This window comes from Myotis yumanensis, unplaced genomic scaffold (assembly GCF_028538775.1).
Source record: "Myotis yumanensis isolate MYYU_CA2020_CCGP unplaced genomic scaffold, mMyoYum1.0.hap1 SCAF_13, whole genome shotgun sequence".
NCBI lineage: Eukaryota > Metazoa > Chordata > Mammalia > Chiroptera > Vespertilionidae > Myotis > Myotis yumanensis.
Window position 1 is genome coordinate 19,992,908 of NW_027223764.1, and position 19,731 is coordinate 20,012,638.

A 19,731-nucleotide genomic window follows, 5' to 3' on the forward strand; every position below is an offset into this window, starting at 1 on the left:
GACAGAACATCAAAAAAGAAAATTGTCAAACCGAATGCACTCATTGACTACAATAAACATATGAAAGGTGTTGACCGGGCCGACCAATACCTTTCATATTATTCGATATTGCGGAGGACGGTCAAATGGACAAAAAGGTTGGCAATGTATATGATAAATTGCGCATTATTTAATTCTTATGCAGTTTACAAATCAGTGAGGCAAAGAAAAATGGGTTTTAAAATGTTTTTGAAACAAACAGCTATCCACTGGTTGACGGATGATATTCCAGAGGACATGGACATTGTTCCAGACCTTCAACCAGTACCGTCTACTTCTGGAATGCGGGCTAAACCACCTACATCTGATCCACCATGCAGGCTATCGATGGACATGAGAAAGCATACGTTACAGGCAATTGTCGGAAGTGGAAAAAAGAAAAACATTTTGAGAAGGTGTCGCGTATGTTCCGTTCATAAATTGCGCAGTGAGACACGCAACATGTGCAAATTTTGCAATATACCTCTACATAAAGGGGCGTGTTTTGAAAAATATCATACGCTAAAAAACTATTAATTTCTATTTGTTTTGATTTATTATGAAAATTTTATTTTAAACTTTAAAAATATGTGTATATTTTTAGGTAATAAGTATTTTTTGGGTTTTTCGTATTTAGTTTATATATATCGAATTATTTATGTACTGAATAGATAAAAAAATGTCTGTGATTGAATAAATTTTCATTTTTTACACAAGAAACCGAAAATTTCATTTCAATCGAACCCATACTTCAAAAGATATAGGCATTTTAAACTAACTCTGATTTTGCGCGGGAAACCTAAATAATTGCCCGCGCCATCTTATATTTTGGCGGGAAATTCACCCGACACCATAGTGTTAATTATCATCCTTGTGAGTTTTCTCTTGTTCATTACTGATCTAATTGTTCTAAATCCTTATAAGTTAGTGGATTTTTATGTGATCTGAGCAGACTTTTTCTTTAATCTCATGCAATTCTACTTTTTTTGTTTAGATTTGTAACTTGGATTTCCAGTAGATATGTATTGGGTTTGAATTATATTGGAGAAATTGAAAACAGCATTGATCTTATTAGTGAGCCGAGGGTATTGTAAAGTAGAAGATTATTTAAGTCAGTTCTCAGTTCAACAGTGAATATTTTGGTGTTAGGATGACTTTTATTTTCCTATGCATCCTTCCAAAGTCTCAGGGAATCTCTGGAATTGCCCAAGGACAGAGAAGGTCAGAGTCCTCTGCTCGGAACTGGGTTAAACTTCAAGACCCACTGAGCATAGTATCTGTCCTACCTCCTATCATACCCTTTCACAATATCCTTGGGTGATATTTCTTCTTTTCATGGCATCTACAATTGTGTATGCTACTTTCTAAAATCACCTTGAAATGTATACTGAACCAAAAGGTAATAGTAGCTTTTAGAAGCCTCTCTGTGTAATTCCTATTAGGAAACTCATATAAAGGCTTTTTGTAGTAGCTAATATTTTCCTTTTGTTGGAATGATGATTTGAAAGTTACAAGCCTTTCTCTGCTTTTTCCCAGCCAGGTCTCTAGACAAACTTTATAACTTTGCTGATTGCTCTGGACTCCACCTGATATTTGCTCTAAACGCAATGCGTCGTAATCCCAATAACTCCTGGAACAGTTCTAGTGCCCTGAGCCTATTAAAGTACAGCGCCAGCAAAAAGTACAACATTTCTTGGGAATTGGGTAATGGTAAGTAAGGTTGTTATTTGCTTTAATTGACAAGATAAAGGGTAAAAAAATAAGTTGGCCTCAGATATGATCTCAATTAGACCATCTCTAGTGTATGGGCCTGAAAACACTTGAGATTTTTGGCCACTGCGTTGAAAATAGTAAAAGACCAAATAATAAAGGACAGTAGATTTAGTGAATCCACACCATTTGCATATATAGTTATCGCTAGTTAACTCATTCCACATATGGAGAAAATGTCATCTGTGATTCATAACTAACAAATTGAAGCTAAGTCAGATACAACCTGTCTGCACAGTCTGAGCTGCATTTTATAGGGTGTGTTCTATGGAACACTGGTCCTACAAGATAACCTTTATAACAATTCAAATATATTTGGGGACTGCTCTGTAGTATATGCACCTCTCAAAGGTAGAGAGGAGCAATGGGGGGAAAAGGGGACATCTATAATACTTTTAACAATAAACATAAATTTCAAAAAAGGCTCTGAGAAGCCTGCTGCAACTATTATAAATTAGTTCTTTGAACATATTTATAATACAGTTTTGAAGTTCTTATCTGCTAAGTCTAACATTTGGGCCCCCAAGAAAGAGTTCCTATTTGCTGCTTTTTTTTCTTGATATGTTCATACTTTCCTATATCTTTCCTATATCTTTCCTATATCTTTCCTATATCTTGATATCTTTGCATCTCATAATTTGTTTTGTTGTTGTTGAAACTATACTTACAGGTAGGTTAGCACAGCCCTGAATTCCAAATCCTCCATCTCAGAGGTTATTTTTGCTTTTGCTTTTTGTTTGTTTGCACTAGTTCTGTAGAATCTGCCTCCCTTCCATTATGTAACTGCTAATATCTCTTAAATTTTATTTTTAAATTTTTTTTAATTTTTAAGGCCAGCTTCCTAGGGGTTTCCCTTAGTCAACATAGGCTAATGGTGAGACTATGATTGATCAGAGGTTGTGCTTAATTGAGCCAGTAAGGCTTCCATCCTTTGCCAGTGGATCTGTATGTGGGTTGGGGAACACAATAAAAATTTAGGCAATTTACAAGTCTGACTAACTTTTACTTTCTGATAGGCCTTCTTGTGTCTCCTTTATGAGTGTACTAGGTTTCACACTCATCTACGAATGCATAGATAGCTAGTGCCCTCTCCAGTCTCTCCTGAGCATGCACAGCCTTCCAGACTATGAGGAGTATCTGTGAGCTTATCAAGGCCCACTTTGACTGTCTTATTCCCCAAACCGCCTGTTAAATTTCTTGCAAGTGTGCTGGTTTATATCTTTCCCCTATCAGTATCAAAACCTCAAGTTAGTCTTCTTGGAGCATGTACTTCATTCCAAATCAAATTAGCTCCCTCTAGCAGTGGAGCTGCTGGATTTAGAACTTTCCTTGCCCTTTAGAACTACCAAGTTAAGAAAAACTGGGAGAGGGGGTTTTGCCCTAAATTATTTCATTTAGCTATTTTGTTATTATTAAACATTACATTTTTCTAACTTTTTGGTATAATAACCATATTTATGAACTTTCCTTTTTTATCATTTATATTCATTTCCTAGGCTTGTCATATCAAAATATAATGAGTTTCATGGTATGAAACAACAGAATTTATTCTCTCTCAGTTCAAGAGACCAGAAGTTTGAAATCAAAGAATTGCCAGGGTTGATTCCTTCTGGAGGCTCTGAGGAAGAATCTATTCCATTCCTCTCTCCTAGCTCCTGGTAGTGCCAGCTAGCTTTGGCACAGCAGCATATCTCCAATCTTTGCTTCCATTGACCTGTGGCCTTCTTCCCTGTGTATTTGTGTACCTGAATCTCCCTCTCCTTTCTTTTATAAAGATACTAGAGGCCCGGTGCCCGACATTCGTGCACTTGGGGGGGAGGGGGAGGTTCCTGAGCCCAGCCTGCACCCTCTCGCAGTCCGGAACCCCTCGGGGGATGTCCGACTGCCCACTTAGGACATCCCCTGAGGGGTTCTTAGCACTGCTGTGGAGGTGGGAGAGGCTCCCACCACCACCACTGGGCTTGCCAGCCATGAGCCCGCCTTCTGGCTGAGCAGTGCCCCCCCCCCCCACCCCCAGTGGGAGCGCACTGACCACAGGGGGCAGCTCCTGCATTGAGCGTCTGCCCCCTGGTGGTCAGTGCATGTCATAGAGACCAGTCATTCCGTCATTTGGTTGATTTGCGTATTAGCCTTTTATTATATAGGATTGGTTATTGGGTTTAAGACATACCCTGATCCCATATTACTTCATTTTAACTAATTACATCTTCTAAGATCCTATTTCCAAATAAGATCACATTCTGAAGTTTCAGGTAGACATACATTTTGTGGAATACTGTTCAACCCAGTATATCACTCATTATAGAATATCACCTGAAAATCAGTATGGTGTCTCTGTTGTGGATTAGGTGATCTTTTGTGAAGATTAGTTTGAAAATGAATAGAATAGTAAGATGGCATTTGACTTTTTTGTTGCAGGGGTTCCTCAAGTTAAGCTAGCTCACATCCTCTTTGGTTATTTTATTCACAGTGTTAAGAAAAAGGCAGAGAGATCTGTGAACAGGAAAGGGTTGGCAGAGCTTTACCCTTCTCAACCCTGACTTCCATGTCTTCTTTTAATCTAGAGCCAAATAACTATCGGACTATGCATGGCCGGGCAGTAAATGGCAGCCAGTTGGGAAAGGATTACATCCAGCTGAAAAGTCTATTGCAGCCCATCCGGATTTACTCAAGAGCCAGCTTGTATGGCCCTAATATTGGGCGGCCCAGAAAGAATGTCATCGCCCTCCTAGATGGGTACGTCAGATTATTTAGCAGTTCTTATAACATTATTTATTAAATGTAATTAATTAATGTATTTGTATTTTTTCTAGTTATTTTGTTCTTAGGAAGGACAGAGAGATTTTTTCCATGATTTCCCCCACTCTAAATCAGGGATTCTCCATCAAACAGTGTAATAACTTTTCATGTCAGACCTTCCACAGTCAACAGAAGGTGGTAGGATTGGGGAGGGAATTCATAATCAAACAAAGCCAATAACTCTATCATTTATGTCCATGCAGTTATGCTTTTGGATTATCTTTTTTTAATGATTTGATTAATGTATTTTCATGGGATGACAGTGTCCTCTCAGTAGCATAATCCTAATTAATTATTCATTCATTCTGGAAAAGTTTCTTGAGTAAATGATATGTGCCTAGTACCATGTCAGGAGCTGGGTATGTAATAATAAACAAAAACAGATACTTTCTTTACCTTCACAGAGCATATAATATGGTAGGAGAAACATAGACATTAATCAATTGATCTTAAAATTAAGATAATACCAAGTAAAGGTACATGGTACTATAAATGACTCTAAGGGCTGGGATTTGATGGAGCAGGAGGTCATGGAAGGATTTCCTTAATGAAGCCACACATAAGAGGAAGAGAGATATTTGGTGTATTTAAATGATAGGTAGGTGTTAACTAGATAAAGTTTAAACTGAACAGTATCTGTGTTCTTGGGAAAAAGAAAAGCATATGCAAAGACCTGGAAGATGAAAAAAGGGCCAGGTTGGCTAAAGAAAGGCATAGCTAGAGAAGTGATTAGGTATCATATTATATAGATAGAAACTTATAGGCATAGTGAAGGACTTAGAATTTCTTCTAAGTACAATGGGAAAGATGCTGAATGTTATTAAGCTGGGGAGAGAAATAATTTGACTTGTTATGCAAAAAGCATGCTATGTTTACTCTGTGGAAAGTAGGTTGGAGAGGAAGCAGTGAGAAGGCCACTGTAGTAAAGAAAGAAAGAATGATGGGAACCTGGACTAAGATGGTGGCAAGGAAATATATTGTTGGAGGTAGAATCCAAAAGTCTTGATATATTGGATAAATGTATGGTGATATGACATAAGAATATTCAAGCAACTGGGTGAGTGGTATTGTCATTTACAGAGATGGGAAGACTGGAGGACTAGTCTAGGAAGAAAATCATGACTTTAGTTTTCATGTTACATTTATTATGTTTGAATCTAAATAAGATGTCAAATATATCATTGAATGAGTCAAGGGATCAAGATCTCTGCTAGCAATATTAATTCTGGGGATCATTAAAATGCAAATAGGATATAAGGCTGTGGGAATATAGGAGATCAGTTAGAGAGAATGTGGAAAGAGAAGAGACAGAGGGTTAGGAGAGGCCAGAGGAACTCTCATATTTAGAGGGAGAAAAGAGGAATGACCTCAGAAGTAAGAAAAAAGAGAGAGATTAAGATGTCACAGGAACCAAGAAAAGAGAGTTTTAAATACAGAGGGAGTGCTGCTAGGAGGCCAGGAGGTCAAGTAACAGGAAGATAGAAAAGTACCAATGGATTGGGCAACATGCATGTTTTTGGTGACTTTGGATCACAAAGTTCAGTGGAGTGATGAGAATAGGAGACAGATCACAATAGTTTGAAGAGTAAGTGGTGTGTGTGTGTGAAAGATTGGAAACAATAATATGGACAGTAATCCTTAACAGATTTTTTGCTATGAAGGAGAACAGAAAAACTAAGGAAGATGTGGGAGTCAAGGAAAGTGATGGCATTTTTCTTCTGGGAGACAGTAGGACAGGTTTGTGTGTTGATGAGACTCATGCAGGAGAGAAGAGCTAGATTGAAGATATAAAACAAAGTGAGAAGTCCTTCAAGGTTAGAAGAAATGGAGGCCAGAAAAATTGGCCTTCATTAAATGGAGGGGTATTTCCATCAGAGTAACAGAAGGTAAGAAACAAATATATCTCCATGCCAGAGGTTAAAAAATCATACTGAGGAGATACTTCTACCCAGTACATAGGTGTAGTTAGGGCATTCTAGTTTGTGTACATACTGTAAATGTGAGCACATAGATAGATGCTGGTTTGTTATGAATAAGTCAAGAAATTTGGATACAATAGTAAGTGACAGATAAAAGAAATGAACATGTAACTGGATGCTGTGGTAGCAAGTGGTGGGGTTCATCTCCCTATACATCTAAAAACTAACAGGACTCAGGAGATAGAGAAAATTACTTAGGGCAAGGAAAGGTCCCAGTGCTTTATATGCCAGGAAAAAATGGAGATTTGTCTTTCTTAATGTATATGTACTAAATATACAGTGAAATATAACTTGAAATACATAAACATTCCTAGCAACTCAACCAACAATAACAAAAATGTCAGCACTCTAAATTATAAGCTCTGTAGTCTTTTCCAGTTCTCCTGGTTATACAGATATAATTTTACATAGTTGCGATCATTGTATATGTATCATTTTGAGTTCTGCATGTTTTACTCATTGCTTTATATTGCTCTTTCTTTATTTCTACATAGTTCTCATATTTGTCATTCTTAATAGCAATAAAATATTCTATTGCATTAATGTACCAAAGCTTTCCCTCACTGTTGGGCATTTGGACTGCTTCCAGTTTTTGTCTGTAATATATAGCACAGCTATAAACATCTTTATACAAATAGGTTTTTTATTTCTTTTGAATTACATCCTTGGGCTATATTCCAAAAAGTTGGGTTTCTGGATCGAAGTATGTATATGATAATTTTTATGGTTCTTATATTTGTTGCCAGATTTTATTTTTCAGAACAATTTTACCAGGTTGCAGGGCAGTAATGTATTAGTGAATCTTTTCCCCCAATACCCCACAGCAATGAATATTGTCTTTTTATTCATTTACTCTATTTTAATTGATGCAAGACTCCTCATGGTTGTTTAAATTTGAATTTTGTTAACTATAAAAACAACTGGGAGATTAAAAATGGTGGCAGAGTAAGTGGATGCTGCATGGACATGCTCACAGAAACAAACTGGTATTACAACTAAAATACAGAAAAACTTCCTGAATAATCAACAGAAAACTCACAGGAGAGAACCCTGACACCCGAGGACTGAAGGTGGAGACCGCATAGAAACTGGTAGGAGGGGCAGAAGCGCTAAAGGGCTGGCCCGGTGCCCACAGATAGCAACTGAGTCCCAAAGAGATATCTCAGCTGTGGGGGGTTGCCACTGAGAACTCTGGGATCTAATCCCCAAGCTGGGCCCCCCCCCCCCCCAGCAGAGAGCACCAAAACAGAGGAGGGTACCCATATAACATCTGGCTGTGAAAAGCAGCAGGGTGCTGTCTGCCAGAGAATAACAGCTGAAAATTCAGGCACCCTCTTAAAGGGCCACTGTACAAAATTCCCTGTGGAGCCATCCACCTTGTGCTCCGGCAGAAGGAGGCTTAAGTGGGCTGGAGCTGTGAGGGCAGAAGCCAGGACTGGGGGCTCGAGGGATAGGGCTCAGAAGGCAGACACCCCAAGTTTCCTGGGCTGAGTCATTCTCTCAAGCAGCAGAGAACATCTTTCCCACATAGACATCTACGTTAACTGGGGGGAAGACAGTTGACACACCCTATTGAAAAACACCTTGCCCAGAGGCTACTTAAGAGATTAAAAATAACAATTAGCCTCCAGGGAGTAGCAACTGCCCCACCCTGTTGGAAAAAAAAACTCTTGCCATACCTGAAGACGATTGCCTGGGGGGCAATTCAAGTCAGAATCCTATCAGTCTGTAGGCCAAGACAGTCTCTGGAGGCTTTGATTCTCTACCTGATCTAATTAGTCAAAAATGGCCTTTAACACTGTCCTGCATTAGAGATTGAGAGGTGTAGAGGTGTAATACATAGACACAAACCCAAACAGAAAGCCAAAATGAGGAGACAAAGAAACAACCCCCAAACGAAAGAACCAGAGAATTATCTAGAAGAAGAGATAAATGAAGCAGAGATAAGACATTTATCTGAAACAGAGTTCAGAGTATTGATGGTAAAGATGCTCAACAGTGTGAAAAAAGATATAGTAACTATGAAAAAAGAACAGTCTGAGATAAAGAATGACATAATATAAATAAAGAGCACATTGGAAGGAATACACAGCAGATTAGGGGAAGCTGAGGATCAAATCAGTGAATTAGAAGACAGAGTTAAAAATATCACTCAATCAGAGAACCAAAAAGAAAAAATAATTAAAAAATAGGAGGACTGCTTAACGTGAAACATAACAATATTAGAATAACAGGTGTGCCAGAAGAGGCAGAAAGGGAGAAAGGCATAGAGAAGGTGTTTGAAGAAATAATGGCAGAAAATTTCCCTAACCTGGTAATGGAAAAAGTCACACAAGTTCAGGAGGCACAGAGAACCCCAAACAAGAAGAACCCAAACAGGCCCGTGCCCAGACACATAATAATTAAAATGCCAAAAATTAAAAACAAAGAGAGAATCTTTTTTTTTTTTTACATGTATTTTATTTTATTTTTTGTTTTATTATTATTATTATTATTTTTTTATTTTTTTTATTTTTCGCTTAAAGTATTACAAAGGGTATTACATAAGTATCCTTCCCCCCCCCCCCCTTGACAAACCCCTACCCTCCCTTACCCCCCAGTGTCTTATGTCCATTAGTTATGCTTATATGCATGCATACAAGTCCTTCGGTTGATCTCTTACTCCCCTCCCTCCTGCCCCCCAAGTCTCTCTGGCCTTCCCACTGCAGTTTGACAATCAGTTTGAGGCAGCTCTGCCTCTGTATCTATTATTGTTCAAAAGTTTGTAATGGTCTTTATTATCCATGAATGAGTGAGATCATGTGGTATTTTTCCTTCATTGACTGGCTTGTTTCACTTAGCATAATGCTCTCCAGTTCCATCCATGATGTTGCAAATGGTAGGAGTTCCTTCTTTTTAACAGCAGCATAGTATTCCATCGTGTAGATGTACCACAGTTTTCTAATCCATTCATCTACTGATGGGCACTTAGGCTGTTTCCAGATCTTAGCTATGGTGAATTGTGCTGCTATGAACATCTGGGTGCATATATCCTTTCTGATTGGTGTTTCTGGTTTCTTGGGATATATTCCTAGAAGTGGGATCACAGGGTCAAATGGGAGTTCCATTTCCAATTTTTTGAGGAACCTCCATACTGCCTTCCATAGTGGCTGCACCAGTCTGCATTCCCACCAGCAGTGCACAAGTGTTCCTTTTTCTCCACATCCTCTCCAGCACTTGTCGTTTGTTGATTTGTTGATGATGGCCATTCTGACAGGTGTGAGATGGTACCTCATTGTTGTTTTGATTTGCATCTCTCGGATGATTAGTGACTTTGAGCATGTTTTCATATGTCTCTTGGCTTTCTGAATGTCCTCTTTTGACAGGTGTCTATTTAGATCCTTTGCCCATTTTTTGATTGGGTTGTTTATCTTCTTTTTGTTAAGTTGTATGAGTTCCCTATAAATTTTGGAGATTAAGCCCTTATCAGATATGACGTTGGCAAATATGTTTTCCCATGAGGTGGGTTTTCTTGTTGTTTTGTTGATGGTTTCTTTTGCTGTGCAGAAGCTTTTTATTTTGATGTAGTCCCATTTGTTCATTTTCTCTTTAGTTTCAACTGCCCTAGGAGCTGTATCAGTGAAGAAATTGCTTTGGCATATGTCTGAGATTTTGTTGCCTTTGTATTCTTCTAGAATTTTTATGGTTTCCTGTCGTACATTTAAGTCCTTTATCCATTTTGAGTTTATTCTTGTGTATGGTGTAAGTTGGTGGTCTAGTTTCATTTTCTTGCATATATCTGTCCAATTTTCCCAACACCATTTATTGAAGAGACTATCTTGGCTCCATTGTATGTTCATGCCTCCTTTGTCAAAAATTAATTGAGCATATTGGTTCGGGCTAATTTCTGGACTCTCTATTCTATTCCACTGATCTATATGTCTGTTCTTCTGCCAGTACCAGGCAGTTTTGAGAACAGTGGCTTTGTAATACAGCTTGATATCTGGCATTGAGATCCCACCTACTTTGTTCTTTCTCAGGATCGTTGCAGCTATTCGGGGTCTTTTTTTATTCCAGATGCAAAGAGAGAATCTTAAAGGCAACAAGAGAAAAGAAAACTGTTAACTACAAAGGAGTTCCCTAAAGGCTGACACCTGATTTCTCATCAGAAACTCTATAAGCCAGAAGGGATTGGTGTGAAGTTCTCAAGGTAATGGAAAGCAAGGATTTGAGACCAAGATTACTATATCCAGCAAAGCTATCATTCAAAATAGAAGGTCAAATAAAAAGCCTGACCAAAAAAAAAAAAAAAAAAAAGGCTAAAGGAATACATCACCACCAAGCCAGCATTATAAGAAATGCTAAATAGATTGCTGTAATAATAAGAAGAAACAGAGAGAGAAACCTAGCCATACAGAAATATAATGGCAATAAATAAGTACCTATCAGTAATAACCCTAAATGTAAATGGACTAAATGCTCCAATCAAAAGTTGTAGGGTAGCAGATTGTATACCAAAACATGAGCCAACTATATTCTGTCTACAAGAGACCCACCTGAAAACAAAAGACATACACAGGATGAGAGTGAAGGGATGGAAAAAAATTTTCCATGCAAATGGAAAAGAAAAAAAAGCAGGAGTAGCAATACTCATATCCGACAAAATAGACTTTAAAATGAAGGCCATTACAAGAGACAACAAAGGTCACTACATAATACTAAAGGGATTGATCTAACAAGAGGACACAACCCTGGTAAACAAATATGCACCCAACATAGCAGCACCTAAATATATATTAAAAAAAAAAAAAAAACTTCTAGAGGACTTTAATGGAGAGATCGACAACAATACAGTCATAGTAAGGGACTTTAACACCCCTCTGACTGCACTGGATAGATCTTCCAGGCAAACTTAACAAAGAAACAGAGACTCTAAAGGACACACTGGATCAGATGGATTTAATTGACATTTATAGAACATTTCACCCCAATGCAGCAGAATATACATTCTTCTCAAGTGCACATGGATCATTCACAAAGATAGACCACATGTTAGGACACAAAACAAGTCTCTACAAATTCAAGAAGATTGAAATCACATCAATCATCTTCTCAGATCACAGTGGAATGAAATTACAAATCAACTACAGTAAAAACACCCAAAAACATTTAACCACATGGAGGATAAATAGCATGTTATTAAATAATGAATGGGTTACCAATGAGATCAAGAAAGAAATAAAAAATTTCCTGGAAACAAATGAAAATGAACACACAACAACCGAAAGTCTCTGGGACACAGCAAAATCAGTCCTGAGAGGGAAGTTCATAGCACTATGGGCCTACCTCAAAAAACAAGAAAAATCAGCAATAAACTATTTAACCCTACAACTTAAAGAACTAGAAAGAGGACAACAAGGAAAGCCCAGAGTAAGTAGAAGGAAGGTAATAATAAAGATTAGAGCAGAAATAAATAACACAGAGAATATATATATACAAAAAATCAATGAAACCAAGAGCTGGTTCTTTGAAAGTATAAACAAAATTGATAAACCATTAGCCAGACTCATCAAGAAACAAGGAGAGAGGACCCAAATAAATAAAATCAGAAAGGAAAGTGGAGGAGTAACCACTGACACCACAAAAATACAAAGGATTGTAAGAAAATACTATGAACAACTATATGCCAACAAGCTGGACAATGTGGATGAAATAGACAAATTCCTAGAAAAATACAATCTCCCAAAACGAAATCAGGAAGAATAAAAAAAAACCTGAATAGGCCAATAACAACTGATGAAATAGAAGCAGTAATAAAAAAAAAACTCCCACCTAGAAACCAGAAACACCTATCAGATAGGATATATGCACCCCCATGTTCATAGCAGCACAATTTACAATAGCTAAGATTTGAAAACAGCCTAAGTGCCCATCAGCAGATGAACGGATTAAAAAACTGTGGTACATCTACACAATGGAATACTATGCCACTATAAAAAAGAAGGAACTTTTACCATTTGCAACAGCATGGATGGAAACGGAGAGCATTATGCTAAGCGAAATAAGCCAGTCAGAGAAAGATAAATATCACATTATCTCACTCAAATGTGGGATATATCGATCAATATAAACTGATGAACAAAAATAGATACAGAGACAAATGGCAGGGGAGAGGAGAGGGGTTAGAGATCAACCACAGGAATTATATGCATGCATATTAGCATAACCAATGGACACAGACACTGGGGCAGTGGGGGCTTGTCCTCAGAAGTGGGAGTGGCAAGGGGGAGGGGTCAAGTGGGGAAAAAGGAGACATATGTAGAACTTTAAACAATAAAAAAAAATATATTGAGTGTCAGGGAAAAAAAACAACAACTCCCACCAAACAAAAGCCCAGGTTCTGACGGCTTCACAGGGGAATTTTACCAACATTCAAAGAAGAACTAACACCTATACTCCTCAAACTATTTCAGAAAATCCAAGAGGAAGGAACACTTCCAAACTCTTTGTATGAGGCCAGTATTATCCTAATTCCAAAACCAGATAAAGACACTACAAAGAAAGAGAATTACAGGCCAATATCCCTGATGAACATAGAAGCTAAAATTGCCAACAAAATATTAGCAAATCTCATCCAGCAATATAATAAAAAGATCATACACCAGGATCAAGTGGGATTTATTCCAAGGATGCAAGGCTGGTACAATATTTGCAAATCAATAAATGTGATACATCACATAAAAAAATTGAAAGACAGAAATCACATGATAATATCGGTACATGCAGAAAAAGCATTTGAAAAAATCCAAAACCCATTTTTGATAAAAACTCTCAGCAAAGTGGAAATAGAGGGAGCATATCTCAACATGATAAAGGCCATATACAACAAATCTACAGCCAACATCATAGTCAATGGGTGAAAACTAAAGTCATTTCCCCTAAGAACAGGAACGAGACAAGGTTGCCCACTTTCACCACTCCTGTTTGACATAGTACTGGAAGTGCTAGCCATAGCAATCAGACAAGAAGAAGAAATAAAAGACATCCAAATTGGAAAAGAAGTAAAACTATCATTATTCACAGATGACATGATATTGTACATAGAAAATTCCCAAAGACTCCATCAGAAAACTAGCAGAGTTAATAAATGAATTCAGCAATATAGTAGGATACAAAATTAACACCCAGAAATCTATGCCTTTTTTATAGGCCAATAATGAACTCACAGAAAGAGAAACTAAAAAAAAAAATCCCATTTACCATTGCAACAAAAAAGTTAAGATACCTAGGAATAAATTTAACTAGGGAAGTAAAAAACCTGTACTTGGAAAACTACAGGACATTGAAAAAAGAGATAGAGGAAGACAGAAACAAATGGAACAATATACCGTGTTCATGGATTTGTAGAATTAACATCATTAAAATGTCCATACTACCCAAAGCAATCTATAGATTTAATGCAATCCCTATTAAGATACCAAAGGAATACTTCACAGACCTAAAACTAACTCTCCAAAAATGCATATGGAATAAAAAAAAGACCACGAATAGCTACAACAATTCAGAGAAGGAAGAACAAAGTTGGAGAGATCACAATACCAGATATCAAGCTATATTACAAAGCCACCGTTCTCACAACTGCCTGGTACTGGCACAAGAACAGACATATTGACCAGTGGAACAGAACAGAGGACCCAGAAGTTGACCCAAGCCATTTTGCTCAATTAATATTTGACAAAGGAGGCAAGAGCATACAATGGAGTCAAAATAGTCTCTTCAATAAATGGTGTTGGGAAAATTGGACAGATACATGCAAAAAAATGAAACTAGACCACCAACTTACACCATACACAAAAATAAACTCAAAATGGATAAATGACTTAAATGTAAGATGGGAAACCATAAAAATCTTAGAAGAATCCATAGGCAGAAAAATATCAGACATATGTCGTAGCAATATCTTTACTGATATATCTCCTAAGGCAATGGAAACTAAGGAGAAAATAAACAAATGGGACTACATCAAAATAAAAAGCTGCTGTACAGCAAAAGAAACCATCCACAAAACAACAAGAAAGCCCACTGCATGGGAGAACATATTTGCCAATGTTTTCTGTGATAAGGGTTCAATCTCCAAAATTTACAGGGAACTCATACAACTTAACAAAAGGAAGATAAACAAGCCAATCAAAAAATGGGCAAAGGACCTCAATAGACCTACAGAAGGCCAAGAGACATATGAAAATATGCTCAAAGTCACTAATCATCCAAGATATGCAAATCAAAACAACAATGAGGTACCATCTCACACCTGTCAGAATAGCTGTCATCAACAAATCACCAAAGACAAGTGCTGGTGAGGATGCAGTGAAAAAGGAACCCTCCTTCACTGCTGGTGGGAATGCAGACTGGTGCAGCCACTGTGGAGAACAGTATGGAGTTTCCTCAAAAAGTTAAAAATGGAACTCCCATTTGACCCAGTAATCCCACTTCTAGGAATATAGCCCAGGAAACCAGAAACACCAATCATAAAGGATATATGCACCCCTATGTTCATAGCAGCACAATTTACAATAGCTAAGATTTGGAAATAGCCTAAGTGCCCATCAACAGATTAGTGGATTAAAAAACTATGGTACATCTAAAAAAAAAGAAACTCTTACCATTTGTAACAGCATGGATGGATCTGGAGAGCATTAAGCTAAGTGAAATAAGCCAGTCGGAGAAAGATAAATACATGATCTCACTAATTTGTGGGATATAATGAACAGCATAAACTGATGATCCAAAATAGAGCCAGAGGAAAAAAATATTTTAGAATATAACACAAGTAATCCTGTTATTTGCAGATTTTTAATTTTTCCTACAACTTTTATGATATACTATGTTAGTACAGTTTTGGTAATATTTGTTTAAGTCTTTTTTGAAATATTAATTTTTATTGCATGTAATATTATACTTAAACTCATTTTTTTTGAAATATTAATGTTTATTGCATGTAACATTATTATACTTAAAATCATTTTTTCTTGAAAAAAAATATATCCTATATAATAAAACCCTAATATGCAAATCGACCGAACAGTGGAATGAACGGTCACTATGAAGCGCACTGACCACCAGGGGGCAGATGCTCACTGCAGGAGCTGCCCCCTGGTGGTCAGTGTGCTCCCACATGGGGAGCGCCTCTCAGCCAGAAGCCAGGCTCATGGCTGGTGAGTGCAGCAGCAGTGGCAGGAGCCTCTCCCGCCTCCACAGCAGTGCTAAGGACCCCTTGGGCACTGTCCGCCTACCGGCTTAGGCCTGTTCCTGGACTGCGAGAGGATGCAGACTGGGCTGAGGAACCCCTCCCCTCCATTGCACGAATGTCATGCACCGGGCCTCTAATATATATATAACTGAACATTTTCCAAATCCTTATGTCGTCTCCTTTCTCCTGCCCCAGGTTTGGTTAATGACACAGTACCATTTTTGCCTCAGGCACAGACTGGGAGGCCATTTCAAATTCATTCCTCTCCTTTGTTCATATATTCTATCAATTACTTATTAAGTTCTGTTGTTTCTAACATCTTAGTATCACTCATATTCTGTCTTCTTTCCATTTTTATTTTAAGCCTTATCATTTTTTCTCCTGAATGGTTTCTATATATTTAGTGTTAGACTCTAATAATTGTTTCACATTGATTTCTCAGTGGTTTTTTAAAAAAATCCAACATGTGATCAAATCACTCTTGCTTGAAATCCAAACCCTTTCACATGTCCCCCCTGGGCTTCAGAGTCAGGTGCCTGCCTCATTTTGCAGTCTATTGCTCCATGCCCTTTGCACAATGTGCCCTTAGCCATAAAAATATATGTAAATTTTGACAGATGCCATATACCTTTTCCCTTTGCACCTTTTTATCTTGTGACATTTTCTTTAGAGTAACACCCTATCCCCTAATTTTTCATCTTTTCAATAGATCTTCTCTGACATTTTTAGGCAGGATTTTTTATCACCTCCTCTGTCCTTATATGGTACTTTGTTTATTTTCCTGCTGTAGCACTTATCAAATTGATGATAACTTATTTATTTATATGTCTGCCTCCCCTACTAGATTGTGGACTAGGATCAGGACCCAGCCTATGTTTTATTCATTTTGTAGCCTCAGAACCTAGGAATACAATAGGTGTATTATAAGTGCTTGTTGAATAAATTCTGTCCTATTCAACAACTGTTTCTATAGTCATATGACCCAAAAGCAGTATGCATAAATGTGATTGTGAAGCATTTTAAATCATTGTATATTATGGTGGTTTATATAAATCATAGTGGTTTAGCTTTAACTTTATCGAGCCAAACTAATTTTTAATTTTTTTAACTTAGGTAGTTATAGGATTGTCTTTCCAGTTAGGATACAAACTCCACTAGGACAGATATAGAATCTTCACTTTTATATCTTCAGGGACTAACGTGTTGCCTGGAATATGGAACATACTTAATAAAATGCTTGTTTTATTATTTTCATTTCCTCATTCGGGAAATGGCTCTTCCTAGTAATTGATTTTTATCTAAAGGCATGAAGAATTATTCTTTAGGGTTATATCAATTTCCTCTGCTTTTCTTTTATAAACTTATGCATCATCTATATAATGACAATTTTATCTTAACCTATTGCTTTTTTATTACTTTGAAACATGTTTTTATTGTTTCAAAAGTTTATTTTTATTATAACTATTCTTGTCTACTTTCTTATTAGTAGTCTTTTCTGTTTCTTTCCTTACACAGTTAGGATAAAGTTACTATTTCCTTTTCATATAGACAGTTTAAATGTTTTAATTGTTAATGTTAAGCTCTTTTAATTTACTTGGAGTTTATTGCTATATCTGCTATAGAGTAGGGACCTAATCTATTTTTTGGTGAGGCAGTAGTATCAAGAAGCAGACATTCATTGAAAGCATTTTAACTAAGATAGTTAAACAGATGGAAGACTGTCAACAATTAAGCAGAGTAAGGAAATGGCAACCCAGAGAATGTGGGCTCTGAATAAAGATAGCTAATCTGCCTAGCAGATAGGCTCTGAGTCAGAAGAGGGTGGAATGAGAAAGGGGGACCAAGTCAAGGGGTTTATATGAAAGTCTGTCTGCAGAGTGACTACAACCAGAGCTCAACTGTTCCTCCATCATTTTAAGTGCCCTACCCGCCCAGATAGAGCAAAAACAGCTCGGTCTATTATCTCTAAGCAAATGCCAAACCAAAGCTCAGGAGCCCTCACCAAAGAAACTGAAAGAATTGCCAGGGGATGAACCTAGTATGTTAAGATGGAGTTGCTCTTGCATAGTAAATAAAACAGTGAATAAAGCATTGTGGGATACCCATGCCAAAGGCTGGCTGTGCATCCTCCTCCTCCTTCTCTAAAGTAAAATGGATTGGTCAACAGACGCTGCCTTAAAAACAGACATCCCAGTGAAAAGAGAGGCTTATCTAAAAGCCCACATACTCAGTAGCTGAACAAAATGTACCTGCTACTTAGAAGAGTCTACTTAGTCCCAATTTTTAAATATGAATTGATAGCCAAAGATCACAAGGAAACCAGTAGCATGGAAGAGAAAAACCAAGATAAACAAATTTAAAAATTGACACAAGAAGATTATAACTCAGGGTCAGAACTTTAAAAATAAAAACTGGAATTAGTATTCTTATAAAGATATAATAAGATATTGTACTTCTAGAGTAAAAACTTATTTTCATGAAAAACGTACAACTAGAACAATAAGAAATTTTAAAAACTAAATATGTAATTGCTGAAATTATATCCAATAAAGGTTAGACAATGATTTATTAGATACAACACTGAAAGTATAAACGATAAAAGAAAATATTGATTCATTGGACTTTTACAGAATTAATAACTTTTGTGCATTGAATGATATCATCAAGAATGTGAACTGGCACACAGAATGGGAGAAAATATTTTCAAGTCATATAAGTGATAAGGGATTTGTTTACAGAATATATAAGAAGAACTCTTTGAAGGAGCGGGGGCAGGCTAGGAGAAGTCAATGGGGGTAAAGGGGACACATGTAATACTTTCAACAATAAAGATTTTTTAAAAATGAACTCTTACTAAACAATAAAAAGATAACCTAGTTTTTAAAATGAGCAAAAGGGAATTGAGTAGACATTTCTCCAAAGAATATAAACATATGGCCAATAAGCACATGAATAGATAGATGTCCAATATCATTAATTATTAGGGAAACATAAATAAAAATCATGAGATATCACTTCTCATTTACTAGGATGGCTAAGGTAAAAAGTCATACAGGAACAAATATTGGAGAGGATGTGAAGAAATTGGAACCCTCATACACTGCTGGTGGGAATATAATATGGTGCAACAGCTTTAGAAAACTCTGGCAATTACTCAAAAAATTAAACCGAGTTACTATATGATTCAGCAATTACATTTCTAGGTGTATACCCACGGTAAATAAAAAAATCCACATACAACCTGTATACAAATATTCATAGTGACATTTTCATAATTGCCAAAAAAGTAGAAATAGCCCAAATGTCCATTAACTGATGAATGGATAAATAAAATGTGGTATATTCATACAGGGAATATATATATACATTCATTGTCTTTTTAATTGACAATAAAAAGAAATGAACACCAATACATGTTACAACATGGATGAACCTTGAAAACATAATGCTACCTGAAAGAAGGCTAAATATTGCATGATTCCCTTTATATGAAACTAGAGGCCTGGTGCATGAAATTCATGGATGGGCAGGGGGTCCCCTCAGCCCAGCCTGCACCCTCTCCAATCCAGGACATCTCTCTCACAATCCTGGACCACTGGCCCCTAATTGCTCACCTGCCCGCCTGCCTGCCTGCCTGGTTGCCCCTAATTGCCCCCCTCTGCCAGCCTCATCGCCCCTCAATGCCTCTATGTGCCTGCCTGATTGCCCCTAACTGCCCCCCACTGCTGGCCAGGTCGCCCCCAACTGCCCCCTCCCTGCCGGCCTGGTAGCCCCTAACTGCTCCCCCTGCTGGCCTGGTCGCCCCCAACTGCTCCCCGCCCCCCCCCCCGCTGGCCTAGTTGCCCCTCACAGCCCCCCTTGCCAGCCTAATCACCCCCAACTGCCCCCCCTGCTTGCCTGGTCACCCCCAACTGCACCTCCCCACCAGCCTGGTCA

The 19,731-nt window shown here is 37.6% G+C and overlaps 1 protein-coding gene across 1 annotated transcript in view; it reads left to right on the plus strand.

The window, feature by feature from the left end:
• Positions 1–19,731, plus strand: part of HPSE2 (heparanase 2 (inactive)) — a 541,259-nt gene that overhangs the window by 328,942 nt on the left and 192,586 nt on the right. Inside the window, exons 4-5 of the mRNA XM_070432547.1 lie at positions 1,555–1,728; positions 4,353–4,524. Of these exons, the coding sequence (XP_070288648.1) occupies positions 1,555–1,728; positions 4,353–4,524 (346 nt within the window). The remainder of the gene's footprint in view (positions 1–1,554; positions 1,729–4,352; positions 4,525–19,731) is intronic.